Genomic DNA, 18082 nt, shown 5'->3' on the forward strand with positions numbered 1-18082 from the left:
TATATATTTTTCAAATAGCCTCCAATGGTACAGCTAGAATCGCAATAAGTTTTCGTCCCTATAGTAGTACAGTATTGATCGCAACTCAGGATAACCCTTGTGAGCTTGTTATGGAAAGCATATCCATACTCCGGCGAGCATCACACAATGCAGAACTTACGGCACATCCGACTCTCGATAGCAAGATGATCATAATAGCCAGGATGAACATGGAGAAGAAACGCGTTTCTGCTATCGGTGGAATGCCTGAAGGAGTTAGTTACCTCCTGACTGACCCACTGCGTGTCTCATCTCACTGTAATACTCCGGCCTTCGTAACAATGGCCATTGCGCATCCTCTTGCTGACAGTTCTTTCTTTCTTTCTTTCTTTTCTTGTAACGTCCAAAATATTCAGAGGTCAATATGCGGAAACCTCTACAAAAGGAAGAGGCCCAACTTGACGATGAGGCCAACGACGACAGAGACCACGCGGTCGATGGAGATGAAGAAGCACACTTACTAAGAGAAGAGATGGAATATGAAGACACTGTTCCTCCAGCATCGAAGAAACTGCGTACGCGTCGACAACGCTTTCTGGATTTTTTACGCGGGCCGCAACCTCCTCAGATTCAAAGCATCGACCCGTATTTCCCATGGATTCAAAACGGCCCGGTTGAGTGGCTTGAAAGCCAGAGACTCAACAGACCCATCTCACTCGTTGCTGTGCTCCTTCCCTGGTTTCTCATCTTCGCCTGGTTCTTGACCGCCCAGCTACCGCTGCAAGACGGAGACGGCAACAATGTAATCAACCTGGGCTGTGTCGATACATTGTGGGGGCGCAAGAACGAGTGCGGAATCGACGGCATCGACTGTCGTCCGTTCAGCAACCATTCTTTTGCTTTCCAATGCCCTGCAAAGTGCAGAGATGTACAGCTTCTAAATCCGCGCACTGTCGGACCGGTTCAAGTCAACTACCGTCCTTTGGTTGTCGGAACGGGACTTTATCGCGGCGACAGCTTCTTATGCGCCGCAGCCATCCACGCGGGAATTGTCGATGATCGCCGAGGCGGCGGTGGTCGTGTCAAGCTCATGGGAGGCCATGACAATTTTGCTGGCACAAAGCACCACGGTATCGAGTCTATTCCGTTTGACTCGTACTTTCCGCTCTCCTTCTCCGTCGTTTTCGATGACAAATTTCAGCCACCAGCCGATCCGCGCACAGCCCTGCTTCCCATCACGATCCTCTCTACAGTTGTACTCGCCATCTTTTCCTCGTCGCCCAAAATCTTCTTTCCCATATTCACCCTCATCTTCGCCCATGTGAGCTTCGTCTCCGATCCGCCGCCGGCATTGCATCTCAACACGACGGTATTACCAGATCACATTTCAGCGTTCGCGAAGCGTCTGTTGCCGGCCATGTTCGTAATGGTGGTAATGTACTCCACCACAATCAAGCGGACGTTAGCTGGGTTGAGCGCCCACATCGAAAAGGCCGTGTTCTGGCTCGGAGGCTTTTGGATCGGCGCATTATCAAATTATACGTTTGACTGGATCCCAATTTCGCGACTTACCGCTCATGATCTCGAGCAGCAGCCTGGCGCAAAACTGGCGTTGGCAATCATCGTCTTGGTATTGGCTGTGATTGTTGTGGGTCAAGCATACTGTTTCTGGCTCGAAGGCCGCCTGATCCGTTATCTGGGCCTGTATGGCCTGTTCGTCCTGGCAATCATTGTCTGTCTTGTGATTCCAGGCGTCAACTTGCGGATCCACCATTACATCCTGGCACTTTTGCTGCTTCCTGGTACAAGTCTTCAGACACGGCCTTCGCTGTTCTTTCAAGGCCTCTTGCTTGGTCTTTTTGTGAACGGCATAGCGCGATGGGATTTTGATTCTGTGTTGCAAACTTCTGCTGCTCTGCGTGCCGATGCAAAATTCGAGTCGGTTGTCCCCCAGATAATGGAACCGCTCATTGAGGTAGAAAATGATGCTCTATTTGTGACGTTCAACTTTACTAGGCATCCACTTGATGTTGACGGTATGAGTGTCCTTGTAAACGATGTGGAGCGCGCCCGTGCCTTCTATGACAATGAAGGTGATGGAATTTGGGATATCTTTGAATGGAAGAGAGATGTGGATAGTGGGTTGAATGAGTACTTTCGGTGGGCCTATATACGGGGCGGTTACACCCTGGATTACTCAAAACCAGGAACATTGTTTGCAAACGGTAGCTGGAGTTCTGAAATCGTATAAAGGGTTCAAGAAATCTAGATTTTATTTTGCGCGTCATCGTTTCTCATCTCGAAGTCTTGTTGTGATCGTTATCATTCTTGACTGCTTAGACACTTCTCACTCGCTACGGACCACTTTGATCCATGGTAGCAATATAGTTGACTTTTTTGCATATTTGTTGAGGTGACTATAATGATCAAGGGACGAGACAGCCTACATGTGTATATAATGTGTCTTTCTGCTCGTAGTTGGTTTGTTCACTTCGAAGCATATCCTCGCTAGCACATTTTCCTGGTCCATTCTCTCGGGCTACTTCAACATGGTGAGTAAGAATATCAATCAATGTCTCTCCAACTCCGTATAACCGCATGAAATTATTTGATCAACATGGAAATACAAGGAGTTTCCAATCAATCACACTTCTGACCACACATTCCAGTACGGCATACTTGTCAACGCTACCGCAGCTCTTGCGGCACTTGATTCCCGACAGAACAAGAACTGTCCTGCTCAGCCTACCTGCCCCCGATGGAACAGCTGTCTCTCCACTGCCACTAATGGTGGTGTCTTCAAACTGAACTGCGCCACTGACTTCAATGGTCCCATCATTGGTATCGCCCAGGTAAATACAGCTTCACATATTTGCAAGGAGGATTAAAATTACTCACGGTTTTCCATACGCAATGTAGGCCAACGTTTTCGTTGACTGTGCCGATGCATGCGCTCGCCACACACACTGCACTGCTTTCAACATGAAGGACAACTTCTGTTACCTTCTCGGTAAGGATGTTGGCGCAGCCCGTATATCGTACGTACATCCTCAACACTATTACACCCATCACTAATCACCATGCAGGACCGATCGTGTCAACGCTGGCACCCAAGCTAAGCCAGCGACCGAGTTGGAGCCCGCTCCCGGCAGCTCCATCTGTGAGACTGAGATCAACTGTCCCCACAACGACTACTGCCGCTTCAACACCAATGGCCAGTCCTATATTAGTCGCTGCAACTACGACTTCAATGGTGGCGACATTGCTATTGCACAAACAAAATCACTCACTGAGTGCGCAAATCTGTGCTCGCTCTTGAAGGGCTGCGTTGCTGCGACTTGGGTTGGTGGGATATGCTATCTCAAGAATGACCAGTATAAGGTCGTTTATAACCCTAATGTCGATAGTAAGTTTCTCTACGTTTTGTTCGAGAGCGGTTGATTGTGTTGAAGCTAACGAAATGTACGTAGGTGTTTATCTTGAACACTGAGACGAAGTGTTTCGGACGACGAAATGTCATCTTTGAGCGTACAGTCGTCATCTGAGTACGTGATGGCTCGGGAGTGGAATTGGATACAGGGTCTTCCTTAGCAGGGATTTGTGTCTTGCTGTTCTGGCTAAGTAGTAGAATCGGTGGGAATTATGGAAATGGATTAGTTTTCTGCCGGATCTACGTAACCAGTTATTGAGATACTGATTAGATGGTCAACTTTATCCAATTCAATCGGGTGCTATCGAAGTAAAGTAATGCTGACTGCTAAATCAACCCTTAATAGTGCTGTAAAAGGTACCAAAATATTTGGGTGAAGATCACGACAATTCGGGAGAGTCATTGTTGCAATCATTTAGCCTGGACCAATATAACGTATTTTGAATTGCAATGAACTGCAAGGATGAACAGATGTTGTTGGGAGTACGAGATAATGGGAAGGCCCTTATTTCCGCTTATCGCAGCTGATAGTTACGCCCCACTGACCATCACGGTGACTCAACCAACCACCGCCTACTATATAAAGCTAAGAGCCCCGCAAGAGCCTTATTGTAGTGTTCCTACGTTCTACACCTCAATGGCGCTTCAAGACTTGATATTTGGCGTCATAGGCGCTCACGTGGCCTTGACAGTCACTCTGACTCCTCTTCTTATATTATTCATTCGTTCAATCTATCGGGTCTATTTTCATCCACTTGCGCATATTCCCGGGCCCATATTGTCCAAATTGACATCTCTCTGGCTTCACTATCATGCCTACATTGGTGATGAAGCGAGCGTCATTCACAAGCTTCACCAACAATACGGCCCGTACGTCCGGGTTTCACCCAATGAGGTTGACCTGAATGATGCCGATGGCATACCCGCAATATACGTATCGAAAGGGGGCTTCCCGAAAGCGGGATGCTACGCAAACTTTGATATTGATGGACACAAGACCATCTTTTCGACTACCAATCAGGAGTATAGGGCTCACAGGGCGAAAGCAGTGCTGCCGCTCTTTTCAACCAAATCTTTACGTGAGAATGAACAGGCTATATGGGGATGTGTAGACTGTATGGTGAACCGACTGAAAGAAGAAGCAAAGACCAAGAGACCAGTCAATGTGCTCAACCTCACACGAAGCCTGGCGGTCGATGCGGTATCCACCCACCTTTTTCGAGAAAACTATGACGGCGTTAGTGAAAAAGGGCCGGTGTTGAGTGTCAGCGCTTTTGTAGATGCGTTTGTGGCAGTAGGACGCTTCTTTTATCTTCCAAACATCGCGTTTGTTTGGATAGAATGGGCTGCCGAAAGATGGGCGCCTAATCGCGAGACAGATGACAGCATGTCACTGGTCGACAAGTTCGTTGCTACACTGGTTGGGAATACGACTTCGAAATCAACGACATACCCAGGACGTTTGCTGGCAATAGGGCTGAGCGATTCAGAGGTTAGAGCGCAGTGCAAAGATCTCATCTTTGCTGGGACAGATTCGACAGGCATGAATCTAGCCACGATAATGCGCAGCCTCGTGCTGCATCCCGAAAAGTATCAAAGACTAAAGGAGGAGTTTAACAAGAATGCTGACCTGGGACCCGATGCGCAGGACGCTCAGGCGCTTCCTTATCTCAACGCTGTGGTCAAAGAAGGTCTTCGACTTAGCATGGCAAACCCTACGCGCTTACCTCACGTCGTTCCGGCTGGGGGCTGGACATTTAAAGGTACCTACTTTCCTGCTGGCTCACTCATTGGTTGTTCAGCATACGAACTGCACTTCAACCCTATCGTCTTTCCCCAGCCCCAAGAGTTCATTCCAGAACGATGGTTGAACACCACCGAAGACATGTCGAAATACTGGTTTGCTTTTGGTGCAGGAAGTCGAGCGTGCATCGCTAGAAACTTGGCTACCATGGAGCTACAGTTTGCGACCGAGAGATTGGCTAAGACCGGGGTCTTGGATGGAGCAAGAGCGGTTCAAAAGGACGTAGAGATCTATGAGTGGTTCAACTCGAAAGTCAAGGGCGGGAAAATTGAGCTTGTGTGGGAGTAAACTGATTGAAAGCGCATCGCACGAGCCTCAAGAAATGAAGATACGCAGTTCATGGTCCAATCCATAAATATCAGGGATTGCGCAAAAGGTTTATTTGAGCAAAATTTGAGGTGGTGAGCAGTGGGAATACGAAGATTTCCGTGTCAGCTGACACAGAGCATGGGAGTGAACAAATTATTTACAATCCCTCGGAGCTATCACAAACATATCATCCCTTCTCCACAGCCTTCTCCACAGCATAGATTCAGCTTCTCTTGGCAAATGATCTGCTAGCTAGATTTCGCACTGCAGAACCCAAACTAGAATGGCATGATAGCAATCTTGGTTGGTTGCTGTGAGCTGCCTCCTCTGTTGCGTGGCGTCCAGACTACCCTGAGATCAGTGCATGGAAAAGCAGATATGTACCGATATTTCAGGGCTGACTGGAGTTCCTATCCAAGATCCCGACCTCTTCCCTCATTCATCCTAACCTCATTTTATGACATAATAATATCGACGATGCGAGTCACGGCGGCATCCGACCGGATATGCGGCCACGTTCGAACCCGTTGCACCAAGCTCATATTTTTTGAGAGAAAGCAGAAGTTATCTGTTAGGAGACTTTTAATAACCTTCAACTTAGTTCTTGCAGAATGCAAAAGACGCCAACTAGGTACCTGAGCCGATCTCAGCGTTCCGTGGTACAGCGTCGGGACTGACGGCGATGACATCATACTAAGATATTGCCGACAGCCGTCAGAAGCCATTTTGCGGGGAAGCCCCCATCATTCCCCCATTTCTCAACATTGGCCATGCAGGCCAACACTTTTGGCGCAACCTTGCTGACGTCCGATCGTTGACCTTAGTAATTCTTAGGAACATTGCCAAGGATAAATGATGCATCTCCGGCTGTACCCCCCAGCCACGTACGTGTACAGACCGGTCAACTACCCGGGGTTTGCGGCTACAATGGCAGGTTTCTTTGCAGGCCTGTCTTGTACAGCCGAAGAGTTAAAAGGGGGCCGAGGCGCGTGAATTGTTCATTTGGGATCTCTTTGCTCTCGTTGCGGTGAAAAATTAGCCTTAAAATAATGGCTTCGTTACGATTGTTGGCTACAGCTCTTGTGACAGCAGCACCTCTAGCAAATGCACTGTATACCAATGGCAGCGTGACCGCACCTTGCAACTCTCCCATATACTGCTATGGTGATTTGCTCCGCGAGATTGAGCTTGCAAGACCGTTTACGGATTCAAAGACGTTTGTTGATTTGTGAGTGCTGCCAAGACCATGTCTCATACCTTCTAACAAAGCGTAGACCAACAATACGCCCATTGGACGAAGTCCTCGCCGCTTTCGCCAATCTTTCTCGACCCATCCAGAACGACACTGCCCTTAACGATTTTCTGTCCAAATACTTTGGAAAGGCCGGTTCCGAACTCGAAGAAGTTCCTACGGAGCAGCTAGAGACTCAGCCAGACTTCCTCGACAACGTCAACAGCTCCACCGTAGCAGATTTCACCCGCAAGGTCATAGATATTTGGCCAGATCTGACGCGTCGCTATGTTGGAGCTGGAAATTGCACTGGCTGCGTTAACTCATTCATCCCTGTGAACCGCACCTTCGTGGTTGCAGGTGGGCGTTTCCGAGAGCCGTACTACTGGGATTCATTCTGGATCATTGAAGGCCTCCTCCGTACGCAAGGATCATTCACTCAAATCGCTGAGAACATCATTGAGAATTTCCTGGATCTTGTCGAAAAGATCGGCTTTGTGCCAAATGGCGCTCGACGATATTATGAAAATCGATCCCAGCCACCACTTCTCACCCAAATGGTTCGCGTTTATGTAGAGTACACGCAAAACTATACGCTACTGGAACGTGCTCTGCCTATCCTTGAGCAAGAGTATGACTTTTGGATCACTAACCGCACGGTGATGCTTGAACGCGCCGGTAGGAACTACTCGCTAAATCACTACGCTGTATCGAATACTCAGCCACGCCCGGAATCCTTCTACGAGGACTATGTGACTGCCAACAATGAAACCTACTTCAACCAAGAAGGCGAAAAGTTCAATGTAACAACCCCACTTACCGAAACCGAGAAAGCCACGCTCTACTCGAATCTAGCGTCAGGCGCTGAAAGTGGTTGGGACTACTCTGCTCGTTGGATTGCAAACCCTTCCGATGCTGTTACCGATACATATTTCCCACTCCGATCCCTCAACACCAAAGAAATCATCCCTGTAGAGCTGAATTCGATCCTGTACCACAACGAGATTACCATCGCGGAATTCTATCGCCACCAAGGCAACTACAGCGCCGCACGAGCATGGGCTGAACGAGCTGCACAGCGTAGCGAGGCCATGACGACGTTCTTGTGGTCTTCTGAACACTATAGCTACTTTGACTACAACCTTACATCTAGCAGCAAGAATATCTACACGCTCAGGGATAACACTAGTACACCCCTTTCGCTCCAGGGCGCACCAGAGGGCCAGCAGGTATGGTTTGCGATCTCCCAATTCTATCCATTCTGGACTGGAGCGGCGCCAGACAGCATCAAGAACGATCCAAAGGCCATGCGGCGGGTATACGCCCGAATAGAGGAACTCTTAGAATCAGAAGCTGGCGCCATTGCAGCAACAAATCTTGTGACTGGTCAACAATGGGACAAGCCAAATGTCTGGCCCCCGCTACAATACATCCTTATGCAGGGTCTGCTGAACACACCACTCGAGGTCAGTGAGGAAGACGATGAGCAAACGACCGAAGACTACGTCTGGACACAAGATCTCGCCCTCCAACTCGCACAACGCTATCTCGATTCTCTGTACTGCACTTGGCGTGTAACTGGTGGAGCAACAGCGGACGTCCCCCAGCTTCCTAACTCCCAAGGTAACGGCACGATCTTCGAGAAGTACTCGGACGAGAGCACCAATGCTGCCGGTGGAGGTGGAGAATACGAAGTCGTCGAAGGCTTTGGCTGGTCGAACGGTGTGCTGATCTGGGCTGTTGATCAATTCGGACAGAGACTCAAGACACCCGAGTGTGGAAACATCACAGCTGCTAATATCGGAGGCGGTGACAAGAAGAAGAGAAGTGCAGTCGAGTTGAGTAAGAGAGATGCTGAGTGGGTCAAGCAGATGGGGTCGAGACGATTGAGGTACTAATTCTAATGTCTATTTCGTAGTGGGCCAGCGGGGCCTCTCACCTATCTTGGTCTTCTTGCCGTCAGATCGCCAGTGTAGAAACACTCAAGCTAATACTATATTGACCGTTGTACAAAGTTCCTTTTCCTAGTTAATCCTTTGCATCTGTGAATAAGGAAAACAGCCTCGGCAGTGTGCTTCAGAGTGGTCGTACTCAGTAAGCCCCTATCCTCGTTCGCTCATGATCATCATGTGCTACGGGTAAAATGCCACTACTAGCTCTGACGATCTACCCGGCCGACGTGTATGTAAGTCGATCACTCATGATTCAAAAGAGTAGCTAGGTTGTCCACTTCACGCTGCGCATCTTGCACAACAATCTCAAAGCGTCATGTGATGCTTGAGAAACCCCATCTACCTGAGACAACTTGTCGCGATGCGCAAGGACCCACCTGGTGTTCGTCGATGGGGCGCATCTGAGGCAGGTTTTTCTTTTCTTTTTCTCAACCCGTCATATCGCGCAGGTTCCGCGGCAACCGGCGGATATGGGGGCCAGGTCTTTTATTTTATTTTTTTTCCTGAAAGAGGGGGGAAGTCTGATTAAAGGGCTGGTGCATTGCGGGCTTGGCAACAGCAAGACTGTTCCTGAACAAGAGCGCTGTGCTTGAGTCGATGACCGGATGCTTTAGCGTGTATGTGCTCCTCGGCTTGTATTTGCCGGTTTGTCCCCGGGAATGACCAATTTGGACATATAGACAGATGGTGTTTTAAGCAAGTGCTGATGATGGTCAGAATCACGATTGCTTTCTTTTGGCATCTGATGGACATGCCCTCTGAATGACTAGCTGCTTAGCAGCGCAGTGGATTTACCATGACGAATGACATGCTCCTACGTCCTATGTGACACGGAGGCTTTTCTACCTGGGTTGGGAACGGCATTGCTACTATATGGGGTCCGCTAGTTTGGTGCGGACGCTAACGGAACACTACCGGCATCCTATCCTGCTCCTGCCATGCACACTTCTCTTCTTGACCGAGGCACATTGCTTTTGTGTGTCGCAAATGATTTACAAGCCTAGACTCATACAAATACACACATCACTTTACAAATTCCCTCACGAACCCGGTGGGCTGGAATCTACTAATCCTCGTCATTTACTCGATGATAAGATTTCTGAGACATCCCTTAGGCGAACCGTTTTTCTCGAAGCAAAAAGTAAAGAAGAGAACGGGCCCATTTACTTGCTTTTTACCGTTTTCCGTTGCCCGATTGAACGGCCTGCAGTGCCAATATGTCATGTAAACTCTATTCTCTGGGCGCACAACCATTGGTGTCGTAACGGCTGGTGTGTCCGACACCCGTCTGGCACGAGGACACCACCCAATCACCATTCTCGAATACCTACGCCACACCGGCACCATAGCCTCGTTATTTGATGGAAGGTCAGTCTTAGTTTGCTTTTTTTGCTCGGGGATCAGCGCTGCCTAGTCAGCGTAAACCTGGTGCTACACGAAACTCCTTTCTTTCCTTGCCCGATGCCCGAGGTCGTGGCACTACAGTGTGGGTGGGTATCTTGGAAAACCAGCGAGTCGGGATGTATGACATGGTGTGTGGTGAGTGAAGATATGTATATATATATATATATCTGCTCCCCTTACGTGAAACGAAACCGATATCAAGGCACCGCTCACTTCATAACTTTACCACTGCTTACTTCATTCGCTTTTATATACCATTTCAACTTATATTTACGTTATCAAATATACCATCAAGATGAAGTTTTTCATCCTCTCCATGATGACTGCCCTGGCGGTAGCATCGCCCATCACCACGCGCTCCGAGACCGCCCTCGAAGCCCGTCAACTCGGCTCCAGCACCAGCAACGATCTCAAGCAAGGCCAGGCTGGTTCTTGCCCCAAGGCCATCTTCATCTTTGCCCGAGCCAGCGGCGAGTCCGGAAACATGGTAAGTCTAGCCAAATAATCAACTTCAGTAACAACCATCCATATTCACAAAAGCCACTAGGGTTCCTCCACCGGCCCCATAGTCGCAAGGGAGCTCCAGAGCAAATACGGCGCAAACGGCGTCTGGGTCCAAGGTATCGGCTCGCCCTACACTGCCGATTTATTCTCCAACGCCCTACCAGCCGGTACCTCTCAAGGCGCCATCGACGAAGCCGTCAAGATGTTCCAGCTCGCAAACCAGAAGTGCCCCGAGACCCCCGTTGTGTCGGGTGGCTACAGGTAAATACCACTCCCCCCCCCCCCCCCAATTCCACTGTGTGCACTTTTCTAATAAAAAGAACAGTCAAGGTACTGCTGTCATGGCTGGCGCAATCCCCAAGCTCTCCGAGACCGTTCGTGCACAGGTCAAGGGCGTTGTACTTTTCGGATACACGAAGAACCAGCAGAACAACGGCGGCATCCCGTCGTACCCTGCTGACAACTTGAAAGTTTTCTGTGCCGCGGGTGATTTGGTGTGCTTAGGCACTCTTACTGTTACCGCCGCGCACTTTACCTACTTCGACGATGCTGCTGGTCCTGCACCAGAGTTCCTCGAGAGCAAGATTGGTGCATAAGTTGCTTGATCTATGGGAAAAAACGGAAGACACATGTATATATATATATGGCTTGTCGATCTGGGTATGTTGGGATTGTTGTATATATAATCTTCGAGTTGCAAACTAGGGAACATGGATTAGTTTTCATTCTTTTTTGAAAACATGGTACACGTCTATTTTTGTTTTAGCTAAAGTAAACACGCTTGAAATCTTGGTATACACAACACATATGGTCTAACACCAATCGTCACTAATGGGCTTTGTACACTAAGACTTGGTAATGGTCTTTTGTGCCTTGGCATCATCCCTCATCTCCTGCTTGATCCTGGTAATTGTGCCTGCACCGCCATAAATCATGGCAGTGTACACCTGTGCTACACTCGCACCGGCGTCGAGAACCTCGCGTGCCTGCCGGCCATTGGTGATTCCTCCAGTTGCAAAAATAACCTTACGTGGAGCGTCTGGTGCGGGCGCGGCCTTGAGTGTAGATTGCAGAGTGACAAGAGGTGCAGATTCGGAGATGTCATCAAAGTCTGAGGATGTGGGTTTAGGAGCGGGTTGCTCGAGATCGAGGGTAGGCTTGGTCATCGAAGAGTTGGTTGACTCGTCACCTGATTCTTGTCCAGTGGAAAGCTTGATGTCTTCAGGTTGCGTGGGGAGGGTGATTTGCTTTGGGCCTTCGTCAAGTGCCTTTCGGTACTTCTTTACCAGAGCTAGGGTGCGCTCAAACATCTGAGGGCCCGAGTATCCACCCTGTTCAAGTAGAATGCTCGCTTCTGATTGGGACAGAAGGTAGCCCTTGGGAAGCGGGTCTGGCCGCTTCTTGGTTGTGTTACCAACAATGACACCATCGACACCAGAATCCCACACGGCCTCGCAAATGCCTGATATCTGCTCTTCCGAGTCTTCGTCTGGGCTGACCTTGACCATGACAGCGGGTTTAGTCTTACGGTCAATCTTCTTGACTGCGCCAACAACACCCGAAAGAAGCTTTGTCAATGGTTCGACATTCTGGAGAGTGCGGAGGCCGGGGGTGTTGGGCGACGAGACATTGACTACAAGAATATCTGCATATTTTCCCACGTATCCAACAGCAGTGGCATAGTCGCGAACCACGGATTCAATGTCGTTTTCCGAAGTCGTCTTGTTCTTTGCGACCTGCACAGCCATGAGGCGTCCTTTATGAAGCGAGCCAGGCGGTACACCAGCCTCGCCATCCAGCACCTGTCGTTCGGCATCCTCGTCGAGCCCCAGGCCTGCATAGTATGCAAACTCTCGCACGCGCTGTCGCAATCTTGAAGCAACCAGTTCTGCGCCCTCTGAGTTGAATCCATAGCGGTTAATGAGCGCGTTCTGGCTGGGGATCCTGAAGACACGCGGCTTGGGGTTGCCTTCTTGCGGCATTAACGTGATGGCTCCGACCTCAACTACGCCTGCGCCCAGATCGAACAGCGGCGTTGGAACCTCGGCGCCCTTGTCAATGCCCGCAGATGTTCCAATGGGGTTGTTCAATGTGTGACCAAAGACCTCGACTGCCAGATCACCCTGCGAGTCGGCCACGCCACGCTCCCTGGGGTTTATTCCGAAACTATGCAGCACCTTGAGCATCCGGGTGCCGGCGTGGTGTGCGTCCTCGCCGTCTGGGTATATCACTCGTAGCGCAGGTACAAGGAGCCATTGGTGGATGCTGGCGCGCGTGTCCGTAACGTACAGGTATCCAAAGGTTCCCCCCACAGCCAACAGAGTTCCATAAATAAAGTTCTTCGTGCGGGTCCCAGCCGATCGGACATTTGTGGCGGCCTCGGTGGCTGTTGTCGATATGGTGGCATATCTCGTCGGTGTCTGCAACAGCGGGCGGTGGGTCGGGCGATGTCGCGGTATCGAGGGCCGGACGCGCAGAGCCCGCAGGCTGGCAGCACTGTTCATCATCGCGAGTGTCGTGCGCAGCCCGTGCGACTTTCAATGGCTGGGCAATCGCTCGGGTGAACGATTGTACAAACGACAAGTTACGGGCGTTTGGAGCCGCGAATCTCGGAAACACCCAGTGACGTGGGCTTGGCACCCGTTACCCCAACATGCCGTGCCGTGGGACCCCCTTGATCTGCTCTCCCACCATCCATGTCGTCAGATCTGTCAGACTCCAGTAAATGTAGCATGCAAATCTTCTTGTCGTCTTTTCGATTACTCTTGGCTTCTTATCACGCCAGTCTGCTGTTCCGCCGTCGCCTTGCCGCTTACTCTGACAACCTGACACGGCCTGTAACCAGCTAATATCTGATTACAATGTTTCACACTGCCCCCGAACCGCCATGTCCCAGTATTTGCACTAATCGCAAATGGCCGTGCCTGCTCGTGGTGCGGCATCAGGCTATTTCCAGTGCCTGCAGAACAAGATAGACACTTTGAGATAAATTGCTAACTACTAAAAAGCCGAGCACTGACTGGCTAAATTGGCCAACTTTGCGGAGTGACGGGCACTAGTCAAGTATTCGCACCAATAGCCTCCTGTAAATGTACAACTGTTCGTACTTGAATTTCCCCATTCTGTATGTGCACTGTGCAACGGAGGTATTTGCAGGCACATCTCCACCTCAGGGACCCCAGCATCTCAGTGTCAAGCCTTTCTACCAAGTCTTGATATATAGCCAAGCCATGCCCCGCAAAAGCTTGTCATTCACTTCTCCATTCATTCACTCACTTTCAAGATGCTTCTAACCAAGCTTGCACAGCTATGCCTCATCGCTACACCGGCCTTGAGTGCCATGACCAAGGTGGGCTCGGTGTGCACGGTTACCCCCTCAGGATCAGCTGATGATAGCGGCTTCATCCTCGATGCCTTAAAGCAGTGTGGACAAAACGGAAGGATTGATATCACAGCGGGTAACTTCACTATCGCCAAAGTCATTGATGTCCTTGATCTCAAAAACTGTGAGATCAACATCCGCGGCAAACTCACCTGGACTGCCGATATTCAATACTGGGTCAAGAACAGTGTCAGTGTCGTCTTCCAGCAGAGAAGCACGGCATTCCGCTTGGGAGGCGAGAACTTCTCGGTCCTGGGCCATGGCCAGGCGTTGTTTGATGGCAACGGCCAGGCGTGGTACGATGCCAACAAAGATGGATCCAACATGGCCGGTAGGCCTATCAGTCTGACCCTATGGCATGCAAAGAATGCCGTGGTTGATGGTATCACTTGGAGACAGGTGCAATTCTGGTAAGTCCTCGTACTGTACCTAGAACCAGCATAGTTCCTAACATGGCAGGCACACATTTGTCGCTTACTCGCAAAACATCACAATGACAAACTTGGACATGAAGGCCGTCTCCGACTCGCAATGGAGCACCGTCAACACCGATGGCTTCGACAGCTGGAACTCACAGGACATTGTACTCAAGAATTGGGTCGTGACCTGCGGCGATGTAAGCCTTCTCCCGTCAATCCTGCCCCAGCACATGCACAAGTCTAACCATCTCTTCCCAGGACTGTATCTCCGTCAAAGGAAACAGCACAAACGTCTACGTCAAGAACGCCACATGCTACGGCTCAGGCGCCATGGTCATCGGATCCTTGGGCAATCCACCCAACATCCCTGAGACAGTTGAAAACGTCGTCTTCGAAGATATCCAAGCCTTCGACAGTTCCAATGCCGCATGGATCAAAACGTACCCTGGCCAAGGCTACGTCAGGAACGTGACATTCCGCAACTTCAAAATTACTGACGTCAATCAACCCCTGTACGTAACACCATGCATCTACTCGTACACAGGCTGCGATAGCTCGCACCTCAAAATCTCCGACATTACTTGGCAAAACATCACGGGTACATCGAGGTACAATGTCGCTGCAGCCATCTACTGCAGTAAGAGCACGCCTTGCACGGGTCTCAAGTTCAAGGATATCAATATCAAGCCAATAAATGGTGGGCAGTCCAAGATACTTTGCAGCAATTTCAACAGCGACAGTGGACTGGCATGTACAGGTACTTGTCCTGCAGGATGGAAACAGCAACTATCTGGAAACGTTTGAGACGGAGTCAGGGAGAGAAGGAATGAGAAGATTCCTAATTTATTCCATGTGTACATACTACAATTGGTACATACTTACTACAATTGCCGGGCCAAAAGCCGATCCGCTGCGCTCAAGTCTCCTAGTCACTTAAATGTCAGCGCTTTGTCATATCCTTTTTTGGAAAAGAAACACCATCCTTGTGCTATCTCAAGACATGTGAAGCTACCGCAGCTTTTAGTGCTTACACTAGTCATCAGATAAGCCCACCTTGTACGTAGCCCTATCACGCGTGTCCGAAGGTTTGCCCTAAACAAGCGGAACGAGACGTGCCAAGCTTACTACGTATAAGTACACCTCTCTCGGATGCGAGGGACTTTAATTTAACCTTTGCTGCTGCAGATAATATCTCGGCAGTCGTGACAAGGTGGTTGGGATAAACTTTGCTAGTTTGGTCCAAAAAACAAGGCCAAGGTCCATGGCGTCATGTACTATATACGTACCGTGTGTAGTACAGATGCGCCAAGATGCGCTGTCACAATGTACCTCTGAGGTAGTACTGGATATATGGTTTCGCACGAGGAAGACCCAGCATGCTGTGCGGGGTACTATGCTTACACGTCATCGTCCCAGAAAGCTAATGTAGTACCTTAGTAACATTGGTATCATCGGTGTTCCTGTTTCTTTGTATATATCTGTACTTGTTGAACCAGAAGCTCTCTTGTTTTCCTTGTTGACTGTTACTCAAACCATTTCAAGGCAATAATGTCAGCTGGTCCCAAAACCTGGCCAAAACTCCATCATACACTGCTTCCAGCTCTTCTCTCTTCGATTGCCGACCAGTACCCTTCTCTTTCTTATGCCCGGTTTCCGCGTGATCCCGATGATATATCGAAAGGATATCGTAGGTTCACGTTTGCAGAGGTAGCTAATGCCGTCAATGCGTTTGCGTGGTGGATCGACCAGAACGTAGGGAAGCTAGGAGAGGAGCAGAAGAATGGAAGTCAGACATTGGTGTACATGGGGCCAACTGATATCCGGTATGCAGTGTTTTGTTTGGGGAGTGTAGTTGCTGGATACAAGGTAAGTCTGTGATTCATTAGTCTCATCATATTTGTCAGAAACAGGATTGATAGGAAATGATAGATGCTCTTCCCCTCACCACGGTATGGATCCGAGGCTTTGGGAAAGTTGATCGAAACCGTAGATGCGAAAGTTTTGCTGAGCCCCGAGACACCGTGTCCTGCCGAAGCAGATATCATCGAGAAGAAAAAAGGCGTGGTAACAAAACTTCAAGCACCTAGTGTGGATCAGCTATTTGCGGAGAGAGTAGCGGTATATCCTTTCACCAAGACCTTTGAGACTTGTAAAGACGAGCCTATGATATGTTTACGTAAGTTGACAACACCCTTTCACCCGCTTCAACTTGTTGCTCGGAAAAGCGACAGAGAATGAACAGCTTACCTTTAGCAATACAGATACATCCGGCACAACGGGATTTCCAAAGCCCATACTATGGACGCACAATTGGATTGCTAGTCAATCGCAGACACTCAACCTCCCACTGCCAGCCAGCTTTACCCATCATGATTATCATATACGCTACCAAAAGGATCGCCGTGGACGATTGCTGGTGACTGGCCCCCCTTTTCATGCAAGCGGGATCTTTAACATGGTCCTGTACCCTTTGCTGTTGGGCACAAAACCCATCTATTCGCAACTAGGAGCAACACCAGAAGAAGCCGTGGATCGTGCCATATCAGCTCTAGAAGCACTGCATACAGAGAGAGTAGCGGCGAGCGGAAGTGCGACTGAGGTGTCGCAGAAGGTAGTAGATTGTGTGTCGGTGGTGCCGACGTGTATAGAGTATATGGCCAAGCACCCCGAAAAACTCGATCAGATTGTCCAACGGAGCCACTCGTTACGATATGGCGGTGGAAGTGTATCTCGCACATCTGGCGACACAATATCAGACAAGATACATCTGGTCTGTGGAATTGGATCCACCGAGCAAGGCATTTGGCCCAACATCCTGCGAACTGACGATGATATGAAATGTGATGGAAGATGGGAATATATGACTCCCCACCCGGCACTTAACTTGCAATTCCGTCCTGTTTCCGAAGATGCTGGTCAAACCATGTACGAAGCCGTCATGGTGCGAAACAACGGTGAGGACTGGGATGGATATGTGCAGCCTTTGTTCAGATGTTTTCCTGACCTCAAGGAGAAAAGCATGGGCGACCTATTCATAAGATCTCAAAGAGCCACAGATTTGTGGAAACATCACGGCCGAATAGATGACCTGCTGGTCTTCCTCTCCAACGAAAAGTTCTTCCCTGCTATCGCTGAACAGCGTATTACGTCGCACCCTGGTATCACTGAAGCCCTGATTGTAGGGACACGTCGACCGAAAGCTGCGCTGATTGTCAGGCTGGAGGAGGGATTCAAGCTGGATGATGTGTGGGGCAAAATCGAGGAAGTGAACGTCGACTCACCGCTCTACGCACGGGTTACAAAAGACATGGTTATTGTTGCTCAAGAGCCTTTCTTGAAGACAGCAAAAGGGAGCATCAGAAAGGCCGATATGCTGAGAAAGTACTCGAAAGAGTTGGACAAATTGTATAATGAAGGGATTTGAATACTATAATCGCACGACAAGGTGGTCATGTGAGAGTAAACACCAGCTACACCAAGAAAGGAGACTTGGGTCAAGGCGCTATACTTGAGTAGGTGAGAGGCCATGCAAGCGAGAAGTTGAGAAAGAGGAATGTGGCAGGAGCGAAGTCAAGCACAACAAATTCTAGATAGAATAGTCATAGACCGTCTACCATATTTATGAGCAGAAAACTTCCTGTCCCAAACTCGGTTTGATCGTTTTCCTT

At 49.4% G+C, this 18082-nt stretch overlaps 8 protein-coding genes across 8 annotated transcripts; 7 read left to right on the forward strand and 1 right to left on the reverse strand.

Annotated features, from left to right (window-relative positions):
* Positions 1 to 403: 403 nt before the first annotated feature.
* On the forward strand, positions 404 to 3469 carry PSV08DRAFT_411323 (uncharacterized protein; the record flags this gene model as incomplete). Its single annotated transcript, XM_014220734.1, has 5 exons — positions 404 to 2224; positions 2649 to 2831; positions 2899 to 3017; positions 3066 to 3385; positions 3450 to 3469. 5 exons carry the CDS (start codon positions 404 to 406, stop codon positions 3467 to 3469), a joined length of 2463 nt encoding a protein of 820 aa, XP_014076209.1.
* Positions 3470 to 4025: 556 nt separating this feature from the next.
* PSV08DRAFT_318488 (cytochrome P450) lies at positions 4026 to 5217 on the forward strand (the record flags this gene model as incomplete). Its single annotated transcript, XM_014220735.1, has 1 exon — positions 4026 to 5217. A coding segment is annotated over exon 1 (1124 nt), but the record flags the coding sequence as incomplete, so codon positions are not given.
* PSV08DRAFT_318501 (uncharacterized protein) lies at positions 5188 to 5571 on the forward strand. Its single transcript, XM_066092672.1, has one exon. It carries the CDS (start codon positions 5295 to 5297, stop codon positions 5499 to 5501), a length of 207 nt encoding a protein of 68 aa, XP_065948688.1. The 5' UTR covers positions 5188 to 5294; the 3' UTR covers positions 5502 to 5571.
* A 971-nt stretch (positions 5572 to 6542) lies between these two features.
* On the forward strand, positions 6543 to 8728 carry PSV08DRAFT_378502 (glycoside hydrolase). The gene is made up of 2 exons (XM_014220736.2): positions 6543 to 6750; positions 6797 to 8728. The coding sequence occupies exons 1-2, from the start codon at positions 6572 to 6574 to the stop codon at positions 8649 to 8651; spliced, it is 2034 nt and encodes a 677-aa protein (XP_014076211.1). The 5' UTR covers positions 6543 to 6571; the 3' UTR covers positions 8652 to 8728.
* A 1577-nt stretch (positions 8729 to 10305) lies between these two features.
* Positions 10306 to 11209, forward strand: PSV08DRAFT_364312 (carbohydrate esterase family 5 protein; the record flags this gene model as incomplete). The annotated part of the gene is made up of 3 exons (XM_066093061.1): positions 10306 to 10596; positions 10657 to 10874; positions 10939 to 11209. Exons 1-3 carry the CDS (start codon positions 10405 to 10407, stop codon positions 11207 to 11209), a joined length of 681 nt encoding a protein of 226 aa, XP_065948689.1. The 5' UTR covers positions 10306 to 10404.
* A 143-nt stretch (positions 11210 to 11352) lies between these two features.
* PSV08DRAFT_8694 (uncharacterized protein) lies at positions 11353 to 13187 on the reverse strand. The gene has a single exon (XM_066093989.1). It carries the CDS (start codon positions 13118 to 13120, stop codon positions 11459 to 11461), a length of 1662 nt encoding a protein of 553 aa, XP_065948690.1. The 5' UTR covers positions 13121 to 13187; the 3' UTR covers positions 11353 to 11458.
* A 676-nt stretch (positions 13188 to 13863) lies between these two features.
* Positions 13864 to 15218, forward strand: PSV08DRAFT_364314 (glycoside hydrolase family 28 protein; the record flags this gene model as incomplete). The annotated part of the gene is made up of 3 exons (XM_066093062.1): positions 13864 to 14405; positions 14455 to 14611; positions 14673 to 15218. The coding sequence occupies exons 1-3, from the start codon at positions 13897 to 13899 to the stop codon at positions 15216 to 15218; spliced, it is 1212 nt and encodes a 403-aa protein (XP_065948691.1). The 5' UTR covers positions 13864 to 13896.
* Positions 15219 to 15962: 744 nt separating this feature from the next.
* PSV08DRAFT_403802 (uncharacterized protein) lies at positions 15963 to 17961 on the forward strand (the record flags this gene model as incomplete). The annotated part of the gene is made up of 3 exons (XM_066093664.1): positions 15963 to 16280; positions 16344 to 16590; positions 16676 to 17961. 3 exons carry the CDS (start codon positions 15963 to 15965, stop codon positions 17836 to 17838), a joined length of 1728 nt encoding a protein of 575 aa, XP_065948692.1. The 3' UTR covers positions 17839 to 17961.
* Positions 17962 to 18082: the final 121 nt, after the last annotated feature.

This window comes from Bipolaris maydis (assembly GCF_028858645.1).
Source record: "Bipolaris maydis strain C4 unplaced genomic scaffold PSV08scaffold_11, whole genome shotgun sequence".
NCBI lineage: Eukaryota > Fungi > Ascomycota > Dothideomycetes > Pleosporales > Pleosporaceae > Bipolaris > Bipolaris maydis.